General features: G+C 38.9%; 1 protein-coding gene across 1 annotated transcript in view; it reads right to left on the bottom strand.

Moving 5' to 3' along the window:
- Positions 1-26766, bottom strand: part of LOC124264219 (serine/threonine-protein phosphatase 6 regulatory ankyrin repeat subunit A-like) — a 62575-nt gene extending 35809 nt beyond the window's left edge. Inside the window, exons 1-2 of the mRNA XM_046698957.1 lie at positions 26739-26766; positions 25024-25074 (exon numbers count right to left, since the gene is read on the bottom strand). Coding sequence (XP_046554913.1) covers positions 25024-25045 — 22 coding nt within the window. The 5' untranslated portion in view covers positions 25046-25074; positions 26739-26766. The remainder of the gene's footprint in view (positions 1-25023; positions 25075-26738) is intronic.
- Positions 26767-27662: the final 896 nt, after the last annotated feature.

The raw sequence follows: 27662 nt of genomic DNA, 5'->3' as shown, positions 1-27662 counted from the left end.
TCTAAGTTTAAAACATTAGATTGACTGTTATTCACTTTGACTTTGGATTGATCCATGCTTCATGAAAAACTGCTCAATGGCTGTCTTAATGGATGAAAGGATTTTATCTTGAGATCTACTCTCCTCTTCAAACTGGGATAATTCAGGCTCTTTCAATAATTGTCTATACTCTTCTCTAACATCATACAGGGTGTTATAGAGGAAAAGCCAAGATGCATATTCCCGACGAACATCCTAAATTGGGCTTTTAGTCACAACTCCAGTAGCAATTAGTAGGTTGATGTGGTCGAAATCTCTTTCAAGCTGGCGGAAAATACCTTGTATCCGCTTACCCTTTGTTTCAGTTGCATATGACATGCCCTTATTAGTTAACTTTCTTTGTCTTGTCTTTTTTCCTATTTTGTCCTTATAATCTGTCATATTTTCTTGATCCAATTCCTATGTCTAGTAATGTCAATGCTATGTTGATAACAAACTAGAATTCTTGTTTCTTCATTTATTCTTATTCTTGAGTCTAAGTTTAAAACATTAGATTGACTGTAACAGAATGGAAAAAATATAATTAAGTATACGGCCAACATGTTCCCTAAAGTTACACATCTACGATATAGTGACAAACATTTTGGACAATGTAAATTGTAGTACAAACAAACTTGAAATATTTCACAATACCATGTGCAAAACCAGTATCTTAATTACATTGAATAAACAGCAAGCTTAATATTTCAAACATTTTTTATACCAACTTTAGGCCAAAAGAATACTTGTGAATAAATTTTGAAGTCAAAGCCGATTTCCACAAGTCAAGTCCAAAATAGCTATAAAGCCTAAATTATGAAAAAGTATCTATTATGTTTGGTACAAGTTAAGAAAATGCATTAAATTCTTCCAAATGAATTGTAAAATAAGTGAATAACATATGGCTTACCATTACTTTAGACCCTCATGAGTCCTGCCTGTGTCACATGTGCTTGCAGCGCAAACCACATGGTCATTGTGCCCCCAATAAATAATCATCCCTCATCTTAAGGTTGACATAAAATGAGCACTTCTTAAAAAATGAAATGTGGCATTCCAAAAAACTATGAAATAGAAATAAACCTTTTATCCATTACTACTAATTAATGTTGCAAAATACTAGTGCAATATGAAATGGTAACATAGTGGAAATATTAATAACTAAAATGTTTACTTCCTAAACCAATTGAGTCATTATAAGTGAAATAAATGAAAATGATTATTTTGACCTTTACACTGACAGTTATGTCGCTGTAAGTTTAAATTATCTACCAGACTGACGCATATGTCGCTGTTGATCTAAGTGTCAACTCTCACGTCAGTTACTGTAGCTTTAAGACCTTTATTTCATAGCCAGTGACATTGTTCTTGTTTCCAGATCGACGAGAGTCTTCAAGAAACCCAGAATAGGTACAAACGGTTCCGTTCCAGTGGAAGCTATGCCCCTGCTGTTGTCGTTCAAGTGAGACCTGGGACCTTAGAGGAAGTGAAGAAGATCTACATGTGTTACACTATTGGGTGTGCATAGAATAATATCACCATATTATTCTCAGTGGACCGAGAAACTATAACAAACAAACAACGCTATAAAACAACCTGGAATTTTCGGCCAAGAACAAATAAATAATTAACTTACCTCTCTCAGCACTGCTAGCTGTCGCGCTCTGTGTATGAAACTGGCATATGGTCACGCTGGACAGTATCACGGATTAACGAGCTGAGCTCCAGACAACTGTGACCCCAGGCTGACCAACTGTACAATGCCGCCCTGCCACAAACAGGGTAATATCTCATAGTAATGACTCGCCTGTCCACTGGAGGTAGCATAGACGGTTCGAAAACAGCAGTAACTCAGACTTAACAAGGGACAATGGCACATCCCCCCTGTCCACTGGTGGCATGATGGACGGACAGAAATCTGCTTATAAGGACCCACTGTGCAGTGGTCAGGAGAGACTCGCCTCGACCGCCTCAAGGAGTACATCTCCCTCTAGGAGCAGCATCTAGCCAGCCAGCCGCCCTGTGCTCTACGCTCTGCTGATGTTCCTGACCCCCCCTCGAGCCCTGCTGTCTGCCACGCCTTCCTGCAGCTCTGAATAAAACCTGATCACCTTCCTTTGCTGTGCTTGTGTTCTTGTTCTGCCCGTGCAACTCTGTTACACGAAGGGACGAGACACTTGATTTGGTGCCGTGACCCGGATCTGAAGGCCAGGAGTTCGTGCAGCATCGGTGAGTAACTAAGGTTGTTTGTATCTTCACTACGAAATGGCAGCTCCGGAATTAGGAGAATTTTTACAGGAAATTGCAGGGCAAATCACGGGGCAACTTTCAAATTTGTCAGCAGCGTTAGGAGCTCAGGGCATTGCTAGTGCTGTACCAAATTTCCAAGGAGAACCATCCTCCTTCCGTCAATGGGTTAGGTCAATAGAAAAATGGGCTATTCTGACTAATGCTAATGATAACCAACGCAAACTAATTGCTTTCCAAAGTAGTTCAGGGACCGTTAGCGATTTCATACAAAGGTATATGAATGATCATGATCAAGCCACTTGGGCAGCATTAAAAACAGAATTAGCTCAAAGATTCGCTGAAATTACGGATGCTCAGCATGCTTTCATGTTACTTAGATCTATCAGACAGATGTCAGGAGAAAGTGTGCAAATGTTTGCAGAACGCCTACTCAATTTAGCTGAGGAAGCTTATGCAGGATTAGGCCAGGCTGGGAATGGGGCGGCAGTAGAAAGGCAACTGGTAGGATTTTTTACTGACGGGTTAGCGTATGATTACCTCAAGAAAAAGATTATGAGAGAAAATCCAAACAATTTGGCAGCCGCTGTAACGTCGGCAACACAGGAACAAAATCTTAGGGCCCGTTTTGACCTTAGGCTAGGATTAAGTAGGGACTGGCTATGTGACGAAGTAATCACGGACACGGACTATTAAATCTCTCTCAACTGACCTGGCGACATTACGGACTTGGATTAGATCAGAATAGGGCGACGACTGGGAATTATGTAATTATGACAATATATCTATATATATTTTTTTTTTGTATAGAAAATGTGAATAAAAGTAGTATATGGTTGTTATGCTTCATTGCAGAACACAACATGAGTGTTCTCCTACTATTATTGTTTGGCATAGCCAGCAGTACTATGATGTATGAGAACGTGATTTTCCAAAAGCTTAATGATATCACGACTACACGATCAAAGTGGACACTTACTTTGGTAATTGACTTAGAACCATACTATGCCTTCATGAAAAAATGTCGTAATGACATTGGAACTGTGACCTTTGTTCTACGTGATTTGATTCAGAAACATTTGGGTGTCAAGGCACCAAAAATAATTCACTTGTTTACTAAATTAGACGCAGATGCAGTTAGTCTCAACAATACCCTGACAGCATTAGGTAACAATTTTAACGAATATCAGCGACTGACCAGACCCAAACGATCAGTGTTACCTTTTGTGGGAAGAGCTTTAAGTTTTTTATTTGGTACGGTTTCAGAAGCCGATTTGTCTGGCATAAAACGAAATGTTCAAAACTTAGCAAATAACCAAGAACGCTTATCTCATGTAGTAGACGAAAGTCTCACTATTCTAAATACCTCCCGGGTAGAAATAGCTGGAAACAGGAATAAGATAAATGAAATTCTCGGAAAATTACGCTCTGTGGACAGACAGATAAGCAATGTAACGCATATGTTAAATATACGTATCATAAATTTAGAATGGGCCACAGCCACGTATCTCCCAAATTGAATTAGCAATCCAAGAAATAAGGGACACTGTTCATCTTCTAACAGGTTATCTAGAGCATATCCAATTACAACTAAATATGTTATCGTTAGGACACATGTCCCCAAGTACTATTACCCCAACATCATTATTGACCATTCTGAACGACGTTAAAGTACATCTACCCCCGCGATTCAAACTTCCAGACGAGCCTAACGAAGCCCTTTGGGATTACTATAAACATTTAAAATGTAGCACTATTCTTTACGACGACAAAATATTGGTCCTTGTTAATGTACCCCTTTTGGATATTAATGGACATTTCGAAATTTACAGAGTTCACAATCTACCCGTCCCAATCACTATTAACGAGATCAATAAGCAGGCAACAAATTCAGTTCACAATATGTTATCCCAGTATAGATTAGAAACAACATTGATCGCCGTAAACGCTAAACGTACCCAGTACTTACTGCTAAAGAATCAGAAAGCAATACTTGCACACACCCTATGTCTAAATATTGTTTTATCGAAAGTCCGGTATACCCCATCAATTTGAGTCAATTGTGCGTTGTTGCCTTGTTTGCCCAAAATGCGGCCAAAGTAAAACTATTTAGTGATACAGACGTCCGACCTCGGGCCTTGTTGCCACAGGCAACCTATATAGCCAAGGGTCAATGGGCTATTGCCAGTACAGATGTTTCAGTATTTACAGTTGTGTGTAAGGAAGATGTAAGACAAACTAGAACCCTCACTGTAAAGCCCCATTAGGCCTAATAAGATTAAATGAAAACATGTTCTGCCTCCAATAATCATCTAACGTTATTACCCTATTATCACCGTGAAACGTACCATGCAGTAAATGATAATTTTCAGAATTTAATCAATAACGCTAATATCTCCGAAATACTAATGCTGGAACCTTTGCGTATACATTTTAATAATTTGACTTTCGCTAAAGTGCCTGCGCCGCTTAAGGACGTTAAATACATTCCTATGAACCACCTGGTACAACAGTTACGGGATATAGATACCACTATGGTCGAGATGGATACAGGGCCTGTAACACATTGGGAATATTTTCTGGCAGTAATAGTGATTATCGTAGCAATACTAGGGGGAATAGTAATGTATGAAAATTTCTCCGAACCTGGCTTGCCAAACTAGTAGGTGGTAGAACACAACCTGACGTTACATCCGATATGGAGATGGTACCGGTCAACACGGAAGGTGCGAGTAACACTTTCAGACGGCGAGTAGCGTCTGCGCCACTCCTACCGGATGGAGAGAAGCAGAGGGACCCCCGGCGGTCTACAACGGCGCCGGTTATCCGTCATCTCTATCCTGGACTCGACTCCTCTCCACGGGAGCAATAAGGACATCCATCCAGGGACGAACAGATGACAGCCACAGGTTACGAGATGAACATGATACTGATGTTAAAAGGACCCTGCGTGCTAGAAGGGGCCCGACCGAAATAAGCCAAGTGTTGCTTGACTCTCATGCTTTCCAAAACCTTCGGACTTATTCTTGGTGTGTACATATTACTAGCATCCTAATGTGTGTATGAAGATGTATCTAACGTTATAAAACTCTGGGTGCTTTGCAGCCCTGGTGAAGGTAGGCCTGGCGACGCGGTAGCCTATAACGCCCTAAAGTCTAATGGACCTATCTTTTGAAATGTAAATTCCTCCACTGTGTGTTACTGTTGTTATCGGTAACAGTGCCCTACGAGCTGTGGTAGGCCAATCACAACTGAGCCAAGTGATGCGCGGTTCACACGTCTTGGAATCCTCGGACTCAGTTTTGTGTGTAAATATTCAGCATGTGTGTAACTGTGTCATCATCATAACCGGGACCCTTCCCCCTGTCAACGGATCCTGGAAGAGGAGGTAATATGTCGACCTGCTCCTTGTATAACAAAACAACAATACCAGTGTATGTGTGTGTTATGTTGGTGTGTTTTTACTAGTAACTTCCATGAGCATTAACGCCTGGTGTTGCCTCCACGACGAGCGCCCGATAACCCAGGTCACGGCTCTGACTATACATGATACTATGTTGGTAATGGGAACTATATATCGTATATTTTGGGTGAACAGAAATTGGACTATTAAACCAGGAACTGAAATCACAACGCATGGGACATCCTCTAGACGAACATTTCACGCCTAAATAATTGGTTCCCCAATGATTTTAAAAGTGTGGGGCGAGGAGTGTTACACTATTGGGTGTGCATAGAATAATATCACCATATTATTCTCTCAGTGGACCGAAAACTATAACAAACAAACAACGCTATAAAACAACCTGGAATTTTCGGCCCAAGAACAAATAAATAATTAACTTACTCTCTCAGCACTGCTGGCTGTCGCGCTCTGTATGAAACTGGCATATGGTCACGCTGGACGGTATCACGGATTAACGAGCTGAGCTCCAGACAACTGTGACCCCAGGCTGACCAACTGTACAATGCCGCCCTGCCACAAACAGGGTAATATCTCATAGTAATGACTCGCCTGTCCACTGGAGGTAGCATAGACGGTTCGAAAACAGCAGTAACTCAGACTTAACAAGGGACAATGGCACATCCCCCTGTCCACTGGTGGCATGATGGACGGACAGAAATCTGCTTATAAGGACCCACTGTGCAGTGGTCAGGAGAGACTCGCCTCGACCGCCTCAAGGAGTACATCTCCCTCTAGGAGCAGCATCTAGCCAGCCATCCGCCCTGTGCTCTACGCTCTGCTGATGTTCCTGACCCCCCTCGAGCCCTGCTGTCTGCCACGCCTTCCTGCAGCTCTGAATAAAACCTGATCACCTTCCTTTGCTGTGCTTGTGTTCTTGTTCTGCCCGTGCAACTCTGTTACACATGAAGCTAAACCCCGATCTTTACACAGAACAGTTCAAGTTCCCAAAGTTTATAAAACACAAAGACGTTGTAGCTTGTCTGTTGTCCCGCAGAGTGAAGTCTTCCAGCTGAACTAACTAACGTGCAGTCCTGAGTCCTAATCTCGTTAATCTCAATCTCGTTAATCTCAATCTCGTTAATCTCTCACAGAGGCTGCACCGCGAAGCCTCACACAACAACGCAATAATGTTCAAGAAAAACAATTTTTATGGATAAAAACATCTTTATTGCAATAGATGTGACGTATCAGTGTAGATGGTAACACCGTTATCAAGCAAGTGATGCACAACATTGTGCAAAACAAGCAATAATGTTCTTCGAGATTATCAAATGTCTGAATATATTATGTGGTGAAAAGAGTTTTATACAAAAGCATCACACTAAATATATGACCATTGGACATGTTATATACTACTGGTACCGGAATAAAATGCGCCCATGACCCATCCTTTCTCTCAATATCCATTCCGCAAAACCCTACATTTTCCCATTAAGTCCAGTGATTCACATTTGTCTATTTCCCACTTGTTATTTAAACGGAATCTCTGTACCACTACCCGACAGTCGGAATTCAAAGTTATGTAAGATTCTATCCGGTTTATCCAACTTCACTGTCTGGTTTGTTTCACCGACGCAGGGCATGGCAGGGGCGGATGCAGCACTTCATTTTCACCCGAGTTTCAATGGTCATTGAACAAACTTTCAGGACAAAGTGAATCCTCTGGATCCACCTATGCAGGAGTTTGCAAATTTCAGCAATTCTTGTGAATGGTTGGTGCTACCGGTAGGTTAGAACTTGCTTACCATGTTTTGGAACACCTGGTGTCATCACTGTTTTCAGTTACCTTTTCACATAATTTCACATATCAATCTTGTCCTGATCATCTGGATTGGCACCTTTTCCTAAGAACAGCCTCACATTGTCAAAGTGTTGTTTCTTTACAGCTTGGTGGAGCACAGTCCGACCTTTTTCATCTGGAACACGTGGATCAGCGCCTCCTTCTAGAAGTATTGTCAGTTTGTTCTTGTCCCGCTTGATTGCAGCATAGTGAAGCACTGTACTGCCCTGTTAGTTCTTTATGTTTGGATCAATATCATGGTCTAGCATTAGCTTAATAAAGCCATCCGATGGAGATATTATGTTCCCAAATCGGTCTTGGCCAAAGGCATTTAACAGTAAACTATCCCCAAATATATCTATTTGACAATGTTCAGCCTTTCGGTTGGGTAAGACTTGCTAACCATTTTTTGGAACACCTGGTGTCATCAATGTTTTCAGTGACTTTGTCACATAATTTTCACAAATATCATTTCCCTTTACACCAAACGAAATGTATTTCTGAGGTTAGTCAAGATTAAGTATTACTTTGCATTGACGATCTACATATATGGTTGTCTACATATATTGTTGTCTACATATATTGTTGTCTACATATATTGTTATCTCAAACAGTACCATCACTCGATGCTCACCCTTCTGCCAATGAGTTGCAATGGGATAACGTGAGTCTGTGAGGTACCGTGGACAATTACAGGGACCGAACAGCTTTTAGTTGGTCAATAATAAGTCATATATACTTGGGCTACTATAGATAGTAAACTAATCAGAACAGTTCATAACAACCTGACAATATGTAGTCATATATACTTGGGCCACTATATATAGTAAACAAATCAGAACAGTTCATAACAACCTGACAATATTTAACCATATATACTTGGGCCACTATAGATACTAAACTAATCAGAACAGTTCATAACAACCTGACAATATTTAGTCATATATACTGGGGCCACTATAGATAGTAAACAAATCAGAACAGTTCATAACAACCTGACAATATTTTATCATATATCCTTGGGCCACTATAGATAGTAAACAAATCAGAACAGTTCATAACAACCTGACAATAATTAGTCATATATACTTGGGCCACTATAGATAGTAAACAAATCAGAACAGTTCATAACAACCTGACAATATCTAGTCATATATACTTGGGCCACTATAGATAGTAAACAAATCAGAACAGTTCATAACAACCTGACAATATTTAGTCATATATACTTGGGCCACTATATATAGTAAACTAATCAGAACAGTTCATAACAACCTGACAATATGTAGTCATATATACTTGGGCCACTATAGACAGTAAACAAATCAGAACTGTTCATAACAACCTGACAATATGTAGTCATATATACTTGTGCCACTATACACAGTAAACAAATCAGAACAGTTCATAACAACCTGACAATATGTAGTCATATATACTTGGGCCACTATACACAGTAAACAAATCAGAACAGTTCATAACAACCTGACAATATGTAGTCATATATACTTGGGCCACTATACACAGTAAACAAATCAGAACAGTTCATAACACCCTGACAATATTTAGTCATATATACTGGGGCCACTATAGATAGTAAACAAATCAGAACAGTTCATAACAACCTGACAATATGTAGTCATATATACCTGGGCCACTATAGATAGTAAACAAATCAGAACAGTTCATAACAACCTGACAATATTTAGTCATATATACTTGGGCCATTATACACAGTAAACAAATCAGAACAGTTCATAACAACCTGACAATATTTAGTCATATATACTGGGGCCACTATAGATAGTAAACTAATCAGAACTGTTCATAACAACCTGACAATATGTAGTCATATATACTTGGGCCACTATAGATAGTAAACAATTCAGAACTGTTCATAACAACCTGACAATATGTAGTCATATATACTTGGGCCACTATACACAGTAAACAAATCAGAACAGTTCATAACAACCTGACAATATGTAGTCATATATACTTGGGCCACTATACACAGTAAACAAATCAGAACAGTTCATAACAACCTGACAATATGTAGTCATATATACTTGGGCCACTATACACAGTAAACAAATCAGAACAGTTCATAACAACCTGACAATATGTAGTCATATATACTTGGGCCACTATACACAGTAAACAAATCAAGAACAGTTCACTTAACAACCTGACAATATGTAGTCATATATACTTGGGCCACTATAGATAGTAAACAAATCAGAACAGTTCATAACAACCTGACAATATGTAGTCATATATACTTGGGCCACTATACACAGTAAACAAATCAGAACAGTTCATAACAACCTGACAATATGTAGTCATATATACTTGGGCCACTATACACAGTAAACAAATCAGAACAGTTCATAACAACCTGACAATATTTATTCATATATACTTGGGCCACTATAGATAGTAAACAAATCAGAACAGTTCATAACAACCTGACAATAATAAGTCATATATACTTGGGCCACTATAGATAGTAAACAAATCAGAACAGTTCATAACAACCTGACAATATTTAGTCATATATACTTGGGCCACTATAGATAGTAAACTAATCAGAACAGTTCATAACAACCTGACAATATGTAGTCATATATACTTGGGCCACTATAGATAGTAAACAAATCAGAACAGTTCATAACAACCTGACAATATGTAGTCATATATACTTGGGCCACTATAGACAGTAAACAAATCAGAACAGTTCATTACAACCTGACAATATGTAGTCATATATACTTGGGCCACTATACACAGTAAACAAATCAGAACAGTTCATAACAACCTGACAATATGTAGTCATATATACTTGGGCCACTATACACAGTAAACAAATCAGAACAGTTCATAACAACCTGACAATATGTAGTCATATATACTGGGGCCACTATACACAGTAAACAAATCAGAACAGTTCATAACAACCTGACAATATGTAGTCATATATACTTGGGCCACTATAGATAGTAAACAAATCAGAACAGTTCATAACAACCTGACAACATGTAGTCATATATACCTGGGCCACTATAGATAGTAAACAAATCAGAACAGTTCATAACAACCTGACAATATTTAGTCATATATACTTGGGCCACTATAGATAGTAAACAAATCAGAACAGTTCATAACAACCTGACAATATTTAGTCATATATACTTGGGCCACTATAGATAGTAAACAAATCAGAACAGTTCATAACAACCTGACAATATGAAGTCATATATACTTGGGCCACTATACACAGTAAACAAATCAGAACAGTTCATAACAACCTGACAATATGTAGTCATATATACTTGGGCCACTATACACAGTAAACAAATCAAAACAGTTCATAACAACCTGACAATATTTAGTCATATATACTTGGGCCACTATAGATAGTAAACAAATCAGAACAGTTCATAACAACCTGACAATATGTAGTCATCATATATGCTTGGGCCACTATAGATAGTAAACAAATCAGAACAGTTCATAACAACCTGACAATATTTAGTCATATATGCGCAGGGCCACTATAGATAGTAAACAAATCAGAACAGTTCATAACAACCTGACAATATCTAGTCTTATATGCTTGGCCCACTATACACAGTAAACAAATCAGAACAGTTCATAACAACCTGACAATATTTAGTCATATATACTTGTGCCACTATATATAGTAAACAAATCAGAACAGTTCATAACAACCCTGACAATATTTAGTCATATATCCTTGGGCCACTATACACAGTAAACAAATCAGAACAGTTCATAACAACCTGACAATATGTAGTCAGTCATATACTTGGGCCACTATACACAGTAAACAAATCAGAACAGTTCATAACAACCTGACAATATTTATTCATATATATGCGGCCACTATAGATAGTAAACAAATCAGAACAGTTCATAACAACCTGACAATAATAAGTCATATATACTTGGGCCACTATAGATAGTAAACTAATCCAAACAGTTCATAACAACCTGACAATATGTAGTCATATATGCTTGGGCCACTATACACAGTAAACAAATCAGAACAGTTCATAACAACCTGACAATATGTATTCATATATACTTGGGCCACACTATGCACAGTAAACAAATCAGAACAGTTCATAACAACCTGACAATATGTAGTCATATATACTTCGAAGCCACTATACACAGTAAACAAAATCAAGAACAGTTCATAACAAACCTGACAATATTTGAGTCATATATACTGGGGCCACTATAGATGAGTAAACAAATCCAGAACAGTTCGCCAACAACCTGACAATATGTAGTCTATATATATACCTGAGCCACTATAGATAGTAAACAAATCAGAACAGTTCATAACAACCTGACAATATTTAGTCATATATACTTGGGCCACTATAGATAGTAAACAAATCAGAACAGTTCATAACAACCTGACAATATTTGAAGTCATATATACTTGGGCCACTATAGATAGTAAACAAATCAAATTGACAGTTCATAACAACCTGACAATATGAAGTCATATATGCTTGGGCCACTATACACAGTAAACAAATCAGAACAGTTCATAACAACCTGACAATATGTAGTCATATATACTTGGGCCACTATACACATAGTAAACAAATCAGAACAGTTCATAACAACCTGACAATATTTGGTCATATATACTTGGGCCACTATAGATGGTAAACAAATCAGAACAGTTCATAACAACCCTGACAATATGTAGTCATATATACTTGGGCCACTATAGATAGTAAACAAATCAAGAACAGTTCATTAACAACCTGACAATAATAGAATCATATATACTTGGGCCACTATAGATAGTAAACAAATCAGAACAGTTCATAACAACCTGACAATATTTAGTCATATATACTTGGGCCACTATAGATAGTTAAACTAATCCAGAACAGTTCATAACAACCTGACAATATGTAGTCAGTATATACTTGGGCCACTATAGATAGTAAACAAATCAGAACTGTTCATAACAACCTGACAATATGTAGTCATATATGCTTGGGCCACTATAGACAGTAAACAAATCAGAACAGTTCATTACAACCTGACAATATGTAGTCATATATACTTGGGCCACTATACACAGTAAACAAATCAGAACAGGTTCATAACAACCTGACAATATAGTAGTCATATATACTTGGGCCACTATGCACAGTAAACAAATCAGAACAGTTCATAACAACCTGACAATATGTAGTCATATATACTTGGGCCACTATACACAGTAAACAAATCAGAACAGTTCATAACAACCTGACAATATGTAGTCATATATACTTGGGCCACTATAGATAGTAAACAAATCAGAACAGTTCATAACAACCTGACAATATGTAGTCATATATACTTGGGCCACTATACACAGTAAACAAATCAGAACAGTTCATAACAACCTGACAATATGTAGTCATATATACTTGGGCCACTATACACAGTAAACAAATCAGAACAGTTCATAACAACCTGACAATATTTAGTCATATATACTTGGGCCACTATAGATGATAAAACAAATCAAGAACAGTTCATAACAACCTGACAATAATAAGTCATATATACTTGGGCCACTATAGATAGTAAACAAATCAGAACAGTTCATAACAACCTGACAATATTTAGTCATATATCCTTGGGCCACTATAGATAGTAAACAAATCAGAACAGTTCATAACAACCTGACAATATTTAGTCATATATACTTGGGCCACTATAGATAGTAAACTAATCAGAACAGTTCATAACAACCTGACAATATGTAGTCATATATACTTGGGCCACTATAGATAGTAAACAAATCAGAACTGTTCATAACAACCTGACAATATGTAGTCATATATACTTGGGCCACTATACACAGTAAACAAATCAGAACAGTTCATAACAACCTGACAATATGTAGTCATATATACTTGGGCCACTATACACAGTAAACAAATCAGAACAGTTCATAACAACCTGACAATATGTAGTCATATATACTTGGGCCACTATACACAGTAAACAAATCAGAACAGTTCATAACAACCTGACAATATGTAGTCATATATACTTGGGCCACTATACACAGTAAACAAATCAGAACAGTTCATAACAACCTGACAATATGTAGTCATATATACTTGGGCCACTATAGATAGTAAACTAATCAGAACAGTTCATAACAACCTGACAATATGTAGTCATATATACTTGGGCCACTATACACAGTAAACAAATCAGAACAGTTCATAACAACCTGACAATATGTAGTCATATATACTTCGGCCACTATACACAGTAAACAAATCAGAACAGTTCATAACAACCTGACAATATGTAGTCATATATACTTGGGCCACTATACACAGTAAACAAATCAGAACAGTTCATAACAACCTGACAATATTTAGTCATATATACTAGGGCCACTATAGATAGTAAAACAAAATCAGAACAGTTCATAACAACCTGACAATATGTAGTCATATATACCTGGGCCACTATAGATAGTAAACAAATCAGAACAGTTCATAACAACCTGACAATATTTAGTCATATATACTTGGGCCACTATAGATAGTAAACAAATCAGAACAGTTCATAACAACCTGACAATATGAAGTCATATATACTTGGGCCACTATACACAGTAAACAAATCAGGAGCAGTTCATAACAACCTGACAATATGTAGTCATATATACTTGGGCCACTATACACAGTAAACAAATCAGAACAGTTCATAACAACCTGACAATATTTAGTCATATATACTTGGGCCACTATAGATAGTAAACAAATCAGAACAGTTCATAACAACCTGACAATATGTAGTCATATATACTTGGGCCACTATAGATAGTAAACAAATCAGAACAGTTCATAACAACCTGACAATATTTAGTCATATATACTTGGGCCACTATAGATAGTAAACAAATCAGAACAGTTCATAACAACCTGACAATATCTAGTCTTATATACTTGGGCCACTATACACAGTAAACAAATCAGAACAGTTCATAACAACCTGACAATATTTAGTCATATATACTTGTGCCACTATATATAGTAAACAAATCAGAACAGTTCATAACAACCTGACAATATTTAGTCATATATCCTTGGGCCACTATACACAGTAAACAAATCAGAACAGTTCATAACAACCTGACAATATTTAGTCATATATCCTTGGGCCACTATAGATAGTAAACAAATCAGAACAGTTCATAACAACCATAGTAGATGTATATCTGTAATCTATGATGTATCTTTATAAAGAGCCAGTGGTCCCTGAAATATACACACACTCTCAAAGTGAACCAACCACAAGAGTTCATGACAAACTGTTAGTAACTAGTCATGTATACTTGAGCCACAATGCATAGTGAACCAAATATATGGCAAATCAATATTTGATCAATTGTACTAGTTAGCTTCACATGGTTCCATAAGCCCATAACACATAATCTCATGTCGTGATTATATAGAATGTAGAAACATTACACAGGGAGAGCCAGCTTCATGACTATCTGAAATTGACAATAACTGATAAAACAAACTAGAGGCAATGTTAATCAGCCCCACAACTATCTCTCTTTCTCCTTAAACCCTCAAAGTTCTTCATATCTATCGTGTTGATAAATCAATGACCAAGAACAACACTATCTTCTGTACACAATCACAGTGACTGCTTCTGAGCAACACGTCCCTGCAAAAGTCTAACGCTAGTTGTGTTCCCACCACGAGTTGCATAGTCAAGGGCTGTCTTCCCTTGCTGGTCCGTTACAAAGGGATCAGCACCATTATGTAGTAGAAGTCTGACATTATCACTGCAACAACCCTCAGCTGCATAGTGAAGAGCAGTTTTCCCAAGTTGGTCGCGCAGGGTTGTCACAGAGCCTTTGTTCAGAAGCAGACGTACATACAAGCTGGAGTCGCCCGTTGCTGCAAAGTGCAGCGGAGTTCTTCCTTCATTGTCCTGCTGACTTGCATCCACGCCACTGTCTAGTAATACCTGAATATTGTCTCCGTGTTTTGTTTCTGCTGCATAGTGAAGTGGAGTTTTCCCTTGTTGATCTTTGACATATGGGTCTGCACCTTTCTCAAAAGCCGTTTAACATTGTCACTTGTTCCTTTGCTGCTGCATGGTGGAGTGGTGTTTTTGTCTTGCTTGTCTTTAATGAATGGGGTAGCATTATCGTCCAAGAGGAGTTGCAGGCTATCACGCTATTGCTCTCAGCTGCATAATGAAGTACAGTTTTACCTTGATTGTCCGTCACAGAATGACTGCATCCTTTCTCAACGAGGAGCTTAGCAACACTCTTCGTCTTCTTCTTGGTTCTTTCGGATACATACTTATAAGATCCGGCAATGTACCTGAAGACGTTAAAGAATACTCGGCTTCAACTGCAGCATGCAGGGCTGTTTTGCCTTGTTGGTCCTGTATACAGGGGATCACCTCCGGCTTTCCAACAACAGATTAGCACACTCCCAATTATCATGCTCTGCTGCATAGTGAAGGGCCGTTTTGCCTTCTTTGTCCTGTATACCCGGATCTGCACCCTTCTTCAACAATAAATCAATACTCTCTAGTTTGTGAATTGCTGCCAGAAGTGAAGTGGCGTTTGGCCCCATCATCCTTCGCACAAGGATCAGCACCATTGTCAAAACAGTTTCACACTATTATCGCACTTTCCCTTTGTTGCAAGGTGAAGAGGAGTTCTCCCTGAATGATTCTTTGCATTGGAATCAGCACCATGCACCAGCAGTTGCTTCACGCAGCTGTCTTTATTGATATATGCTACAAAGTGAAGAACCGTCACGCCTTCTTTGTCCCTGAGACACATCAGCACCTTTGTTCACAAGTAACCGAACATTCTCATTGTATCCATACCTTGCTGCATAGTGAAGGGCTGTTTCCCCATTGTGGTTTGTACACACGGGTCGAAGTTCTTATCTAAAGAAGCTTAACAATATTTGAGTATTCTGTTTCTGCTGCATGGTGAAGAGGGGTCTTTCCATCTTCGTCTTGTACGTCCCATTCTTGACATCTTTCCAGAAGTAGCTCAACATTCTCCAGTGTTGCAATACAATACTGCCCAATGAAGAGCTGTCATGCCTCTGTCATCCTGTACAGAGGAATCAACACCCTCTCTCCAGGAACAATCTGAGAACTTCATTATTTGCATTACGGGCAGCAAAGTGAAGTGTAGTCTGGCAGCGTCGATTCCGAGTGTGTGGATTTGCTCCATGTTCAACAGCAACATGACATTCTCTCTGTCAAGACATTTTGCAGCAATGTGGAGTTACAGTGGCGCAAACGTATCCTGTACACAAGGACTGGCTCTATTTTGCAGGAGTAAGTTCATAATGACACAGTCCTGACTTTTCACAGCATAATGAAGGGCATCTCTGCCATATTTATCTGCAACAGTAGGATCTGCTCCTTTTCAAAGTAGAAGCTTAACAGTCTCAGAATCTTTAAGTTTTCCTGCAAAGTGGAGGGCTGTTTTACCGTTTTTTGTCCCTGAACATCTGGATTGGCACCTTTTTCTAAGAACAGCCTCACATTGTGAAACTGTTGTTTCTTTACAGCTTGGTGGAGCACAGTCCGACCTTTTTCATCTGGAACACGTGGATCAGCGCCTCCTTCTAGAAGTATTGTCAGTTTGTTCTTGTCCCCTTGATTGCAGCGTAGTGAAGCACTGTACTGCCCTGCAGGTTCTTTATGTTTGGATCAATACCATGGTCTAGCATTAAGCTTAATAAAGTCATCTGATGGAGATATTGTATTGTCAAATCGGTTTGGGCCAAAGGGATATAACAGTAAACTGTTCCCCAAATGTATCTATTTGTTTGAAGTCCATTTTCTGGACGACAGAAAGTGCAAGAACCTCCAAATACCCAGTTTGTAAAGCTGACGTGACAGCTGGAAATAAGATAGTCCTTTCAAAATGGTCTTTTTATCGCTCAGAGGCACCTGCTTAGTGTCCAGAAGATATTGAAGTTTCTCAACAGCATCAATGGGGGATGCTGCAGACTTGTAATATTACTGTTTCCCCATTGTCGTCAGCTACGTCAACATCAGCACCATGTTCACAGAGCAACTTGGCAACATCAATATCAGCATTTCTACATGCAGCAAGAATAACTCTCTTACGCAACTTTCGTTCCTCTGTGATGGCCATATGGGAAATGTTCTCCTGTGTATCAATGTTCACGTTGGCTCCTTGTTACACAGATACTTTACAAAGAGCAAATTGTCCATACTCTGTTGCTTTATAAAGAAGTGTCCTGTTTTGTGCATCAACCTCATTAATGTCGCTTCCTGCTTTTATGAGTCTAGTAACAATGTTCAGATCTGGAAGGGATGTAAGTTTCATACACAATAACGGTATACACCAATTGCTGTTTTTCATGTCAACCGGTGCATGCTTTGAAAGTAGCAGGTCAACACTTTTCACCTGGTTGTGTTTGACAGCAATATGAAGCGGTGTATTTCCATTTCTATCTTGTGTAGTATTGACTTCAATGCCTTTCTTTAGCAGCAGTGACGCACACTCAATGTTACCATGCTGAACTGCGGTGTGCAGTAAGAACGCATCGTTGTTAATTACTCTTCGTTCCGGTTTAATATCGGCTTCACCTGTCCAGCTTGTGTGCAACTGAGGATTTCTTCCAGACAATCCCTCCCCATAAGCCGCTGCCTGTTGTAGAGGCGTTGGATAATATTCCTCGGTGCTGAACATGTCTTCACTATTTGAATATATATCCTTCACATTCACACCTTGCTCAAGAACAAGTCGCAAAATAGTCGCATCAGCATGAGTTGCTGCTTGCAAAGTGAGATAGTCAAAATCTGCCTTGCATCCTGTGCCAAAGAGAATTCTGACTATTTCCTTAGATGCCTCATGTCATAGGGTTTAAACAGTGGACACCTATGGCCTGTACTAAAGCTCCCTGACAAGACTTGCTAAAAGGCATAACTGAAGATCCTCAAGCTGTCTGTGTAACCCTTTAACCTTTTGACCAGTAGGTTGTACAATGTGTACGTTTCCATTCATTACAGATAGCCAAGAACAGATCTCTTAGATTGGATATGGAATCCCATGTGAAGCTTCTGTGCTCTGCCACAACAACGTTGAAAATAGTCTCGGTGACATCGGCGTCTATTTGTCTTGCCGGACAAAAGAGCTCTGAAGCAATGTTCATCTGGTGTCGCTCCATAATCAAGTAGGTTCTTGACGAGCTCATTTCTACCGACATAAACAGCACAAGGCAAACCTCTGAAGGACGTCTGTACCTGTGTCTCTATTCATAGCAATCAAATTATCCACAAGTCTTTTGATGTTCTTAAAAATCAGACATGGGACTATCTTCTGAAATCCAAACAGTGGCACATTGTTACCTTGACTGATGAAACACAAACGTGTTCAAGGTTGAAATACAAGCCGCCAGATAACTTGTATTTTATCTTCGGATCTCCATTTGGATATCAAATACTGAATGAAGTCGTCATCATGAAAAGCAGCATGGTTCAAGATTTCTTTTGAAGAGTTGGGTCCAACAATAATGTTGTAATTCGATCAGCAAATGTGGGATAGTAATCTTCAGTCAGCAATATGACCATCTCAGTCACATCAGGATAATTTCCTTTCATTTTGAACAAGTTCAAAAAGCAACTGTACAGGGCATGTCTTGATGCAGAGGTTGGTATCGATCTTTGACAATGTGACGAACACACACTCTGATATCGACTGATGCTGAAACTCATATCCATCTTGAGTGCGGCTCTAAGTATACACCACAGAGTGAATCAGCCTTTTCTCGGATTCCAACAAGACTTGGATTCTCGGTATGTCTGCACACATCTTTTAAAGTTTCAACTATGCTGCTGAACTCTGGCGTCCTCTTCTTAAGAAGTGTGTGTTTTATGCACCCGTTTTGCATTAGGATCAGGAGAAGAACTAGGTACCCCAAACCGTCACTTTCTTGTAGTCTGTTTATCTCCTCTAAGACATACTCATGTGGTCGAAGGAAGAAACTCACTCCCTTACCCTGTGCTTGTTTGCTGTTTGCAAAGAACTTGCAACACTGAGGAAAACCCAGGGCTGCTCTTGATGCAGTAATAACTTCTATATCCTCCGTTGTGAAGCCACTCTTGATTGGACAGATAGTCTGCAGCATTTTCCCTTTCTCACTGTGCTGAAGTGCATATTCTCCCTCATCCAACGTGACTAAACGGTATGTCCTTCATCAAATTATATTTTCTTCAGTTCAGCTTCACACTTGACACTTATTTCTGGTCTCGATGTGATGACAAGAAGGATATGGTGTGATTCAATTGATAGCCACATAATATTAAATGTTTTCCCATTCACCTACTCTTGGAAGGGACTAAGTTACTGGACCCAAATATGTTATCTAACATCACAATGTACCTGCGTCGATCACGGCCAGTTCTTTTGGAGTATCAGTTTCATTCCTCAGCTGATGTCAAGTAAAACAGGTACTCTGCTGTTGTCTTCAGATAGTTTCGACAGAAGTCTAAGACCAAGCCTTGACTTGCCAGAACCAGATCTCCCTTTGATGAATATTCTTCCGTGGTCTGTCAGCAGTCTTAAAGATGACCTCTCGTAATAGGTGGACACGAATGCTGTGTCATCATAACTCATAAGTTCATTCGTTGAATCTGAAAAAAGTAGATTCGTTTTTTACCATTCTTGAAAGACTGACTGACTGAGTGAGTTTGGTTTTACGCTGCTTTTAGCAATATTCCAGCAATATCACGGCGGGGGACACCAGAAATGGGCTTCACTCGTTGTACACATGTGGGGCCATTCATGAAAGAAATGACGGTTAATTTGGTGTTTGGAGTTAAGAACACATTTTCAAACACAATTCAATTGAATGTTCAAAGGTTTGCAAACGAACTTTCCTTGAGTGTGCGTAGAAACGTTTATATGCTGATGTCATTTTTTCAGGCATGACATCACTTGATCATATCTTGTGAGGTGAGGTGAAATGGGGTTTAACGTCGTACGTATTTAAGGTTATTTCACTTATATGACGACGTGCATGTGTGTGTATGTGTGGCTGCTTGTACTAGCCCAGACTTAAGCTGGTTTAATGGTGCTAGCTCACTGAGTTACCATGCCGCAGTTTAGCATGAATACCCCACTCAGACACTTATACTGACTCCGAGCCGATCAGCCGAGTACCAGGCAGGAACCAACAAATTCCCTAATTTAACGTCTTTTGGTCTGACGCGGGGGATCGAACCCGCGACCTTCCATTCTCGGGCGGACGCTCTAACCACTACTACACCACGGAGGCGGTCGATCATATCTTGTGAATGCCAGTTTGGGATCTGAATATTTTGAGTAACACAGTACATACCACACATATTTTGGAAACGTCGATCTGAAATGAAACAGAATAGAGAACCTTAGCCACGTGAAATACAATGCAGCATCTGAGACTTTTTCAATTGGACAGTTTGTATATGAGCGATGGGATTTTTTCTATTTAAAGCTAAGCCCGTGGCTTGTTGGGTGGGACTGACTCATTAGTTTTGCAAACCCCATCTGTCATATATATATGCTGAAAGCCATTAAAAACGCAATTGGTATTTGTTGTCCTGAAACTTTAAAAGAAGTTCTATTGAAGATTTTTTCTTACAACTCCTGCGATACAGAGGATGTAGGGATAAAGACTGTTATTCTGGCCCATTTCGAGTTCGAGTCCTGGAGCATTCCTCTCACATGAACTTGGATACTTAAAACTGAACCTTTGACATTTCTTTGTAAACGCACAACCACATTCATGAAACACGTTGTGCACATGCATTACCTGCACCCAGGCCTGTAAAAGCACAAGGGATTGTGGAACTCAATCACTTTGAGAAAATACCACACTTGACACAAGACGAGGAGGAATCAGGTTATCGGTATGGTCAGCCAAAGGTGCTTCAGATGTGATGATTGCCAGGCACTTTAATGTGCATCAATCCACTGTAAGTCGACTCAGACAAAGTTTTCGGACCTACCGGAAGTGTTGCTAATCGTTCGCGACCTGGTGCACCACCTGTGATAACAGCTCGACAAAACCCCAATATCCGAATTTCAGACTTGCGAAATCGGTTCCAAACAGCTGATGATTAGGCAAGGAGCACAATTGAGACAAGTCAATGTCATTTCAGCGCCCAAAAGGTGCAAGGACGCCTTGCTGCCTTCAACATCCGGTGTCGTCACCCGTACCGTGGTCCCACCTTATTGCATCGCCACAGACTTGCCAGACAGCGATGGGCAGCAAATGGGGCCAATCTTGGCAACAGGACATAGCCAGATGTCATTTTTCAGATGAATCAGGTTTAACTTTTCCTTTGCAGATGGACGTCAACAGATTTATCGACGTAAAGGAGAAAGACTTGCGCCAAACTGTGTCCTTGAACATGATCATTTTGGAGGGGGGTGGTGTCATGATCAGACCACACACCATCAGAGGCTGCAGACCATCCAACAGCTGTTCCTGAGAAATGTGTGTCTTTCAGTGCCCCAAAGACTGCGAGCATGTCTTGCAGCGCACGGTGGACATACACGATATTGACTGCAAGTGACCCCTCCTTTGTGTGATGTCCTTGTTGCGTCACTGATGTTGTTGTTGACTGGACATTTTCAGACAAAATTATTCACAGATGTTCACTTAAAACATATCTGCCAGTTAGGTTTATATATGTTGAAATTAGTGTGAGTAAAAAAAAGTATGAATGTCAAATTGCATTTTAAATGGCTTTCAAATCAAATCTTTATTTCTGATACTATGAGGCCACGGGCCTATGAGTACAAAAACACCTCATCGGTGCAGACATGAAATAAAATGATAACAATGAAAGCATGTATAATATATACAATCTTAATATGACAAAATTGATTTCCTTTTTTCGAATGCATAAAACAGATATTTAGCAGTATTCAAGGAAATGTCTTCATTTTTGGATGATAACAACGAATTGAATTTTAGTATATTGGGGAAAACATAGAATTGCGACAAAAGATATTTACGTCTTAATTCAATGTAGGCTGGACAGATAAGTAAGAAGTGATATTCATTTTCAATTGTGTTTAAGTTACAAATTTTGCATGTTCTTTGTTCCCGGGGAATGTTATAGTAACGGCCTCTTTCAATTTCTAAACTATGGGAACTTAACCTAAATCGCGATAAACAAGATCTATATTTGGATACAGTAATATGAGTTAAGTATGTTTCACAAGAAATCGTTAATTTAAAATTACAATACGTAAACATTTTGGGGCTCTCAGATAAATCACTATGACAAACTTGCCGAAAATTATCTTTCAGTCGTTGAAAAAACATTTTAACCAAAACGTTTTTATCTCCGTAAGTGTGTGATACCCAAACATCACCAAAACCTAATTTAAATATGATATTTCTAACCTTGGTAACCCAGTTCTCATAGCCTTACTCATCATACATACGCATCATATTGTAACATTTTCGAGGCAAACGGCATCCAGGCATGTTAATAAGATTTAACCAATATTTGATACATTTTAAAACAGCAGATAGTTGGACAGGATATCTACCACACTCGGCTAATACTCCATTATTGGACGTTGATAACTTAACGTTTAGAAAACGTTTGCAGGCATATAAAGGAACTTTTTCCAGTTCTTCCATATAATTAAGCCCCCAAATTTCAGCCCCATAGAGGAGAATTGGTGGTATCTTTGTATCGAATAATTTGAAGTACAGATGAGGCGAGTGTGGTTTCAAACAATGTATACTACTAAGAAGTAATGACAGCATTTTTCTGGATTGAATAGAAATATTGTCAAACGCTTTCGACCACTGTAACCTATTATTAAAATACAATCCGAGATAACAATATCCTGAAACAACTTCAACAACACTACCATTATAAAAACCATTTTTCAAACCGAGATAAACCACCTCCTTTCTTAAAGAAACTACAATTTTAGTTTTATGCATGTTGACTGACAATTTCCATTCTGAACAGTATGTACCTATTAAGAATATTTAGTTTAAACTTCTCACGCTGTTCCCAAACAAAATAAGGTCATCCGCAAATAAAGAAAGAAAAATATGAGTAACATCTGGATGCAGCTGGACACCAAACCAACATTCACTTTCAATTACATTACCTAATTCATTTATATAAAACTGAAACAAAAGGGGCTGAGAATACACCTTGTCTGACTCCCATTGGGCAATCAAATACACGAGATAAACTACTATTTGTGCGAACACAAGATTTTACACTATTATAAATAGACACTAACATTTTACCCATTTTACGACTCAGACCGTGTTTATATAATAACTTCCAAAGAAAATGTCTTTTGAACAGAATCGAAAGCTTTCGAGAAATCAACAAAAGCTACATAGATTTTTACCACCTTTGCGGGAAAGATAACGCTCGATAATAGAATTCAGAACAAAACCACTGAATAACCTTTTTCGAAACCTGATTGACACTCAGAAATTTTACTCAACACATCAGCCAAGCACACTAATCGCTGATTCAGGATGTACGTGAAGACTTTGCTTAGGATACTCAGGAGGCTTATTGCTCTGTAGTTGTTGGGGACAGAAGTGTCACCTTTCTTATGAAAAGGAATTAATAATGGCTTTCAATATATACAGTGAGTGTAGATCGGGTATTTTCAGTGGCATGTCAAATGTCAAAGTCCATGTCAAAGGGTCATCACTTCGATCTTACTAAGTATCGCTCTTCCAGAATCCAGGAGAATCTCATTAACATTTGCAGGTAGAAGGTGCATTGATATGTCTCTCGTACAGTATTGTGTCATCATGGTAAAAAAATTTATATCGCATTGGTACCGAAATGTTATTCCACTCAAGTGAAATATCGATTTGTTTTCTTTCACACATTTTCACAGATTAGACAACTCCATTTATTCTCTACCATTAATAACAAAGTGATGATAATAAATCAATTACAGCCATGTTGATGACATAACGTTATACTCACAGTAAGAATGACATCACGTAATATTATCTGTATGTGTGATATCACAGTATGTTCTCTGTAAGTATGACTCTAATAATACTCCTTGTATGTATTGCGTTATATATACTATCGGTGTGGAATAATGCTCTCTGTAAGTATGACTCTTATAATACTCCTTGTATGTATGGCGTTATATATACTATCGGTGTGGAATAATGCTCTCTGTAAGTATGACGTTAAATAATACTCCTTGTGTGTATGGCGTTGTATAATAGTATCTGTAAGCTAGTATGCCGTCAAATCTGGCTCTGTGTAAAGTATGATGTCAAATAATACTCATTGTATGTGTGACGTAACACTATCTGTACGTATGACGTCATATAATAATACTCTCTGTAAGTATGGCGTCATATAACCCTCCCTGTAAGTGTGTTGTGTATCAGACTATCGTCGCGTCTACTACCTGTGCATTGTAGAATCTCCATCTTCTGTCTTCCTACTTCTTGTTGCAAATCTGTGAAACAAATGTTTTTAGTAAATTCTTTGTCAGCATTACATCAGAGAAAGAGTGAGTTGATCTTAATACACTATTCGGAAATTCGCTTCATAAACAAATGATACATTTCAACTCATTTAGATATCTACATCGTTTTAAAATAATTATGTTTATTCACAGAAAAAAATGAATCTGATTATTTTTCCTTTCACTACTCCATTGCACTATTTAGGGTGTGCTATCGACATAGATCTTGGAGATCGATAATCTTTTACAAAATATCGATCAATTGTCCATAAATTGGCGTAACTTTGAGCAAAACTGCAAAAATGTCAGAAAGAATAAATAGTCTCACTGGTGACTTGTGACATGTTTTTGCATGGATTACTAACAAAATAGCGTCGATAACACAATTTTCATATCGATAATCCTAATAGTTTTCCTATTGAGGATATTTCAGATTATTGATCATTTTAGCCGACCCTAGTACTATTGACCGATAAGATCATATAATACTCCTTTTCATCAGCTGTATGGCTGAATTACGACGAACCATAACATGTAACAAATGTCAAAGATAAACTCTCTTTTAAAAAGTATAGAAATTCATTTTTTAATTTACGATTGAAACAATTGGGAGATATATCGGAATCAATTAGTGTTGATATGATAATAGTGAATGCAACATGAACAGCATCTGGAGTTATAGCCCTTAAATTATACTCAGCACTCGGGAATACCCAGAAAGAATTTTGACCGCCAAATCTAAAATAAGGTTATACAACATCGTATGGTATGGATTTACAACTTCTTATTCTTTTTTATTTACAACACGACGTTTCCGGGCTACTTCTTGCCCCTTCATCAGGTGATGATACAGAAACACAAATACATATATACTCTCAATACACTAGTTTGAGTGGCGCTCAGAAACGACAGGATAATCTGCCGGCTTGAACGTGTGTGGCAATAACAGATTTTACATATTTCATGTGTTGTTACATGTTAACATCACTTCTTGGTAGCTAACACTCTCATTAAAATTACATCCTAGTTTTTCGTTACTGCAAAGATAGATGGGAGGACATCTAATTAGCGGGCTAAGTCATGATGACCTTATTCGACCTGAGATCTTTTCCTCATTCGTGACTCACTCCTGTTATTCAGGAAAAGCCGAAGAACGCGGAAAGGGGCGAATGGTGACGAGGACAAGTAATGATCATTCATGACCCATTCGTGACCAACTCGTGTTATTCCGGGACAAGCCGAATAACAAGGTTACGGAAAGGGGCGACTGGTGGTGTCGAATGAAAAATGATAACATTGAATCCTCCCTTACCTGAAACATGTGATTTTACAACTGCTCTTGTCAATGTTTACACGAAAATAAAAGGTCAAAGCGGCTCTTTATAACAAAAAGTCGTTTCGTCTCCTCCATGAACACATTCAGTATAAACAGAAGACAAACTGGCTCTGGAAGATACCAGGAAATCCATGAGAGGCATAACTGACGGACGTGTATGGGTCTTGTTGAGATAACAATGTTTGACCTTTAAAAGTCATACAGACATAACGGGTTATATGCTGAAGCGCACAGAAGCTGCACCCAGAAACGGTTTTGCTTGTCCAGATAATCATGTATTTGAATGACTAATATGAACAGACAATGAAATATGATTTACCTGCTGGAAGACGAGGAAGGGTGGCAATGCGGAAACGAGAGCAATTTTCCCGGAAGAGAAAAGTTTCCTACCCGCTTACCTCCCTTATCTCCCGACCACCCTGGTAGATTTTTAAGTCTGCCACATCGTTTGACAGAGGTGCTGCTTGTGAACAGGTACAAACCAAATGGTGAGAAATATATATATGGTATGTTTTGACAAACAGCTGATTCTCACCATTTTTACGGTTTAGTAGTCACACAGCTTGATAACGGTGTAAGAATCACATCGAAACGTCGCTCTATGCAATAAACTTGCAATCTATAAAGTTGTGTTTCCTTTCTGACACTAACCACCTTTGGGACGACCCCCGACTCGAAATGTTTCACAGTACAATTGTGGCTTGTGGCTCGAAGCCCAGCCGTGATACAGATAATTTTCTGTGCATGCATGCATGCTTGCGTGCCGATCCACAAAATGTTCTGGACCGCCTCCGTGGTGTAGTGGTTAGAGCGTCCGCCCGGAGGCGGAAGGTCGCGGAGTTCGATCCCCGTCCGCGTCATACCAAAATACGTTAAAATATGGTACTTGTTGGTCCCTACCTGGCACTCGGCATTCATGGGTACAACAAGGACTGAGTCGGCTCGAGTCAGTATAATGTGTCTGAGTGGGGTATTCATGCTTCACTGCGGCATGGGTATCTCAGTGGGCTAGCACTATAAAACCAGCTTACGTCTGGGCTGGTACAAGCAGCCGCACATACACACGCATGCACGTCGTCATATGAGCGAAATATTCTCCAGCACGACGTTAAACCCAATTTCACCTCACCTCACCTCACAAAATGTTCTCTTACGTCCAGCATAAGTTGTTTTCAGCAATTGCTAACCAATATCCCACTAAGATTCCAGATTGTGTTACCTCTTGCGACTAGCTATTAGAACA

Source organism: Haliotis rubra, unplaced genomic scaffold (genome assembly GCF_003918875.1).
Source record: "Haliotis rubra isolate DU_JTF1 unplaced genomic scaffold, ASM391887v1 Scf914, whole genome shotgun sequence".
Classification (NCBI taxonomy): domain Eukaryota; kingdom Metazoa; phylum Mollusca; class Gastropoda; order Lepetellida; family Haliotidae; genus Haliotis; species Haliotis rubra.
The sequence above is the reverse complement of the archived record's forward strand: the minus strand, read 5'-3'. Positions and strand labels throughout refer to the sequence as shown.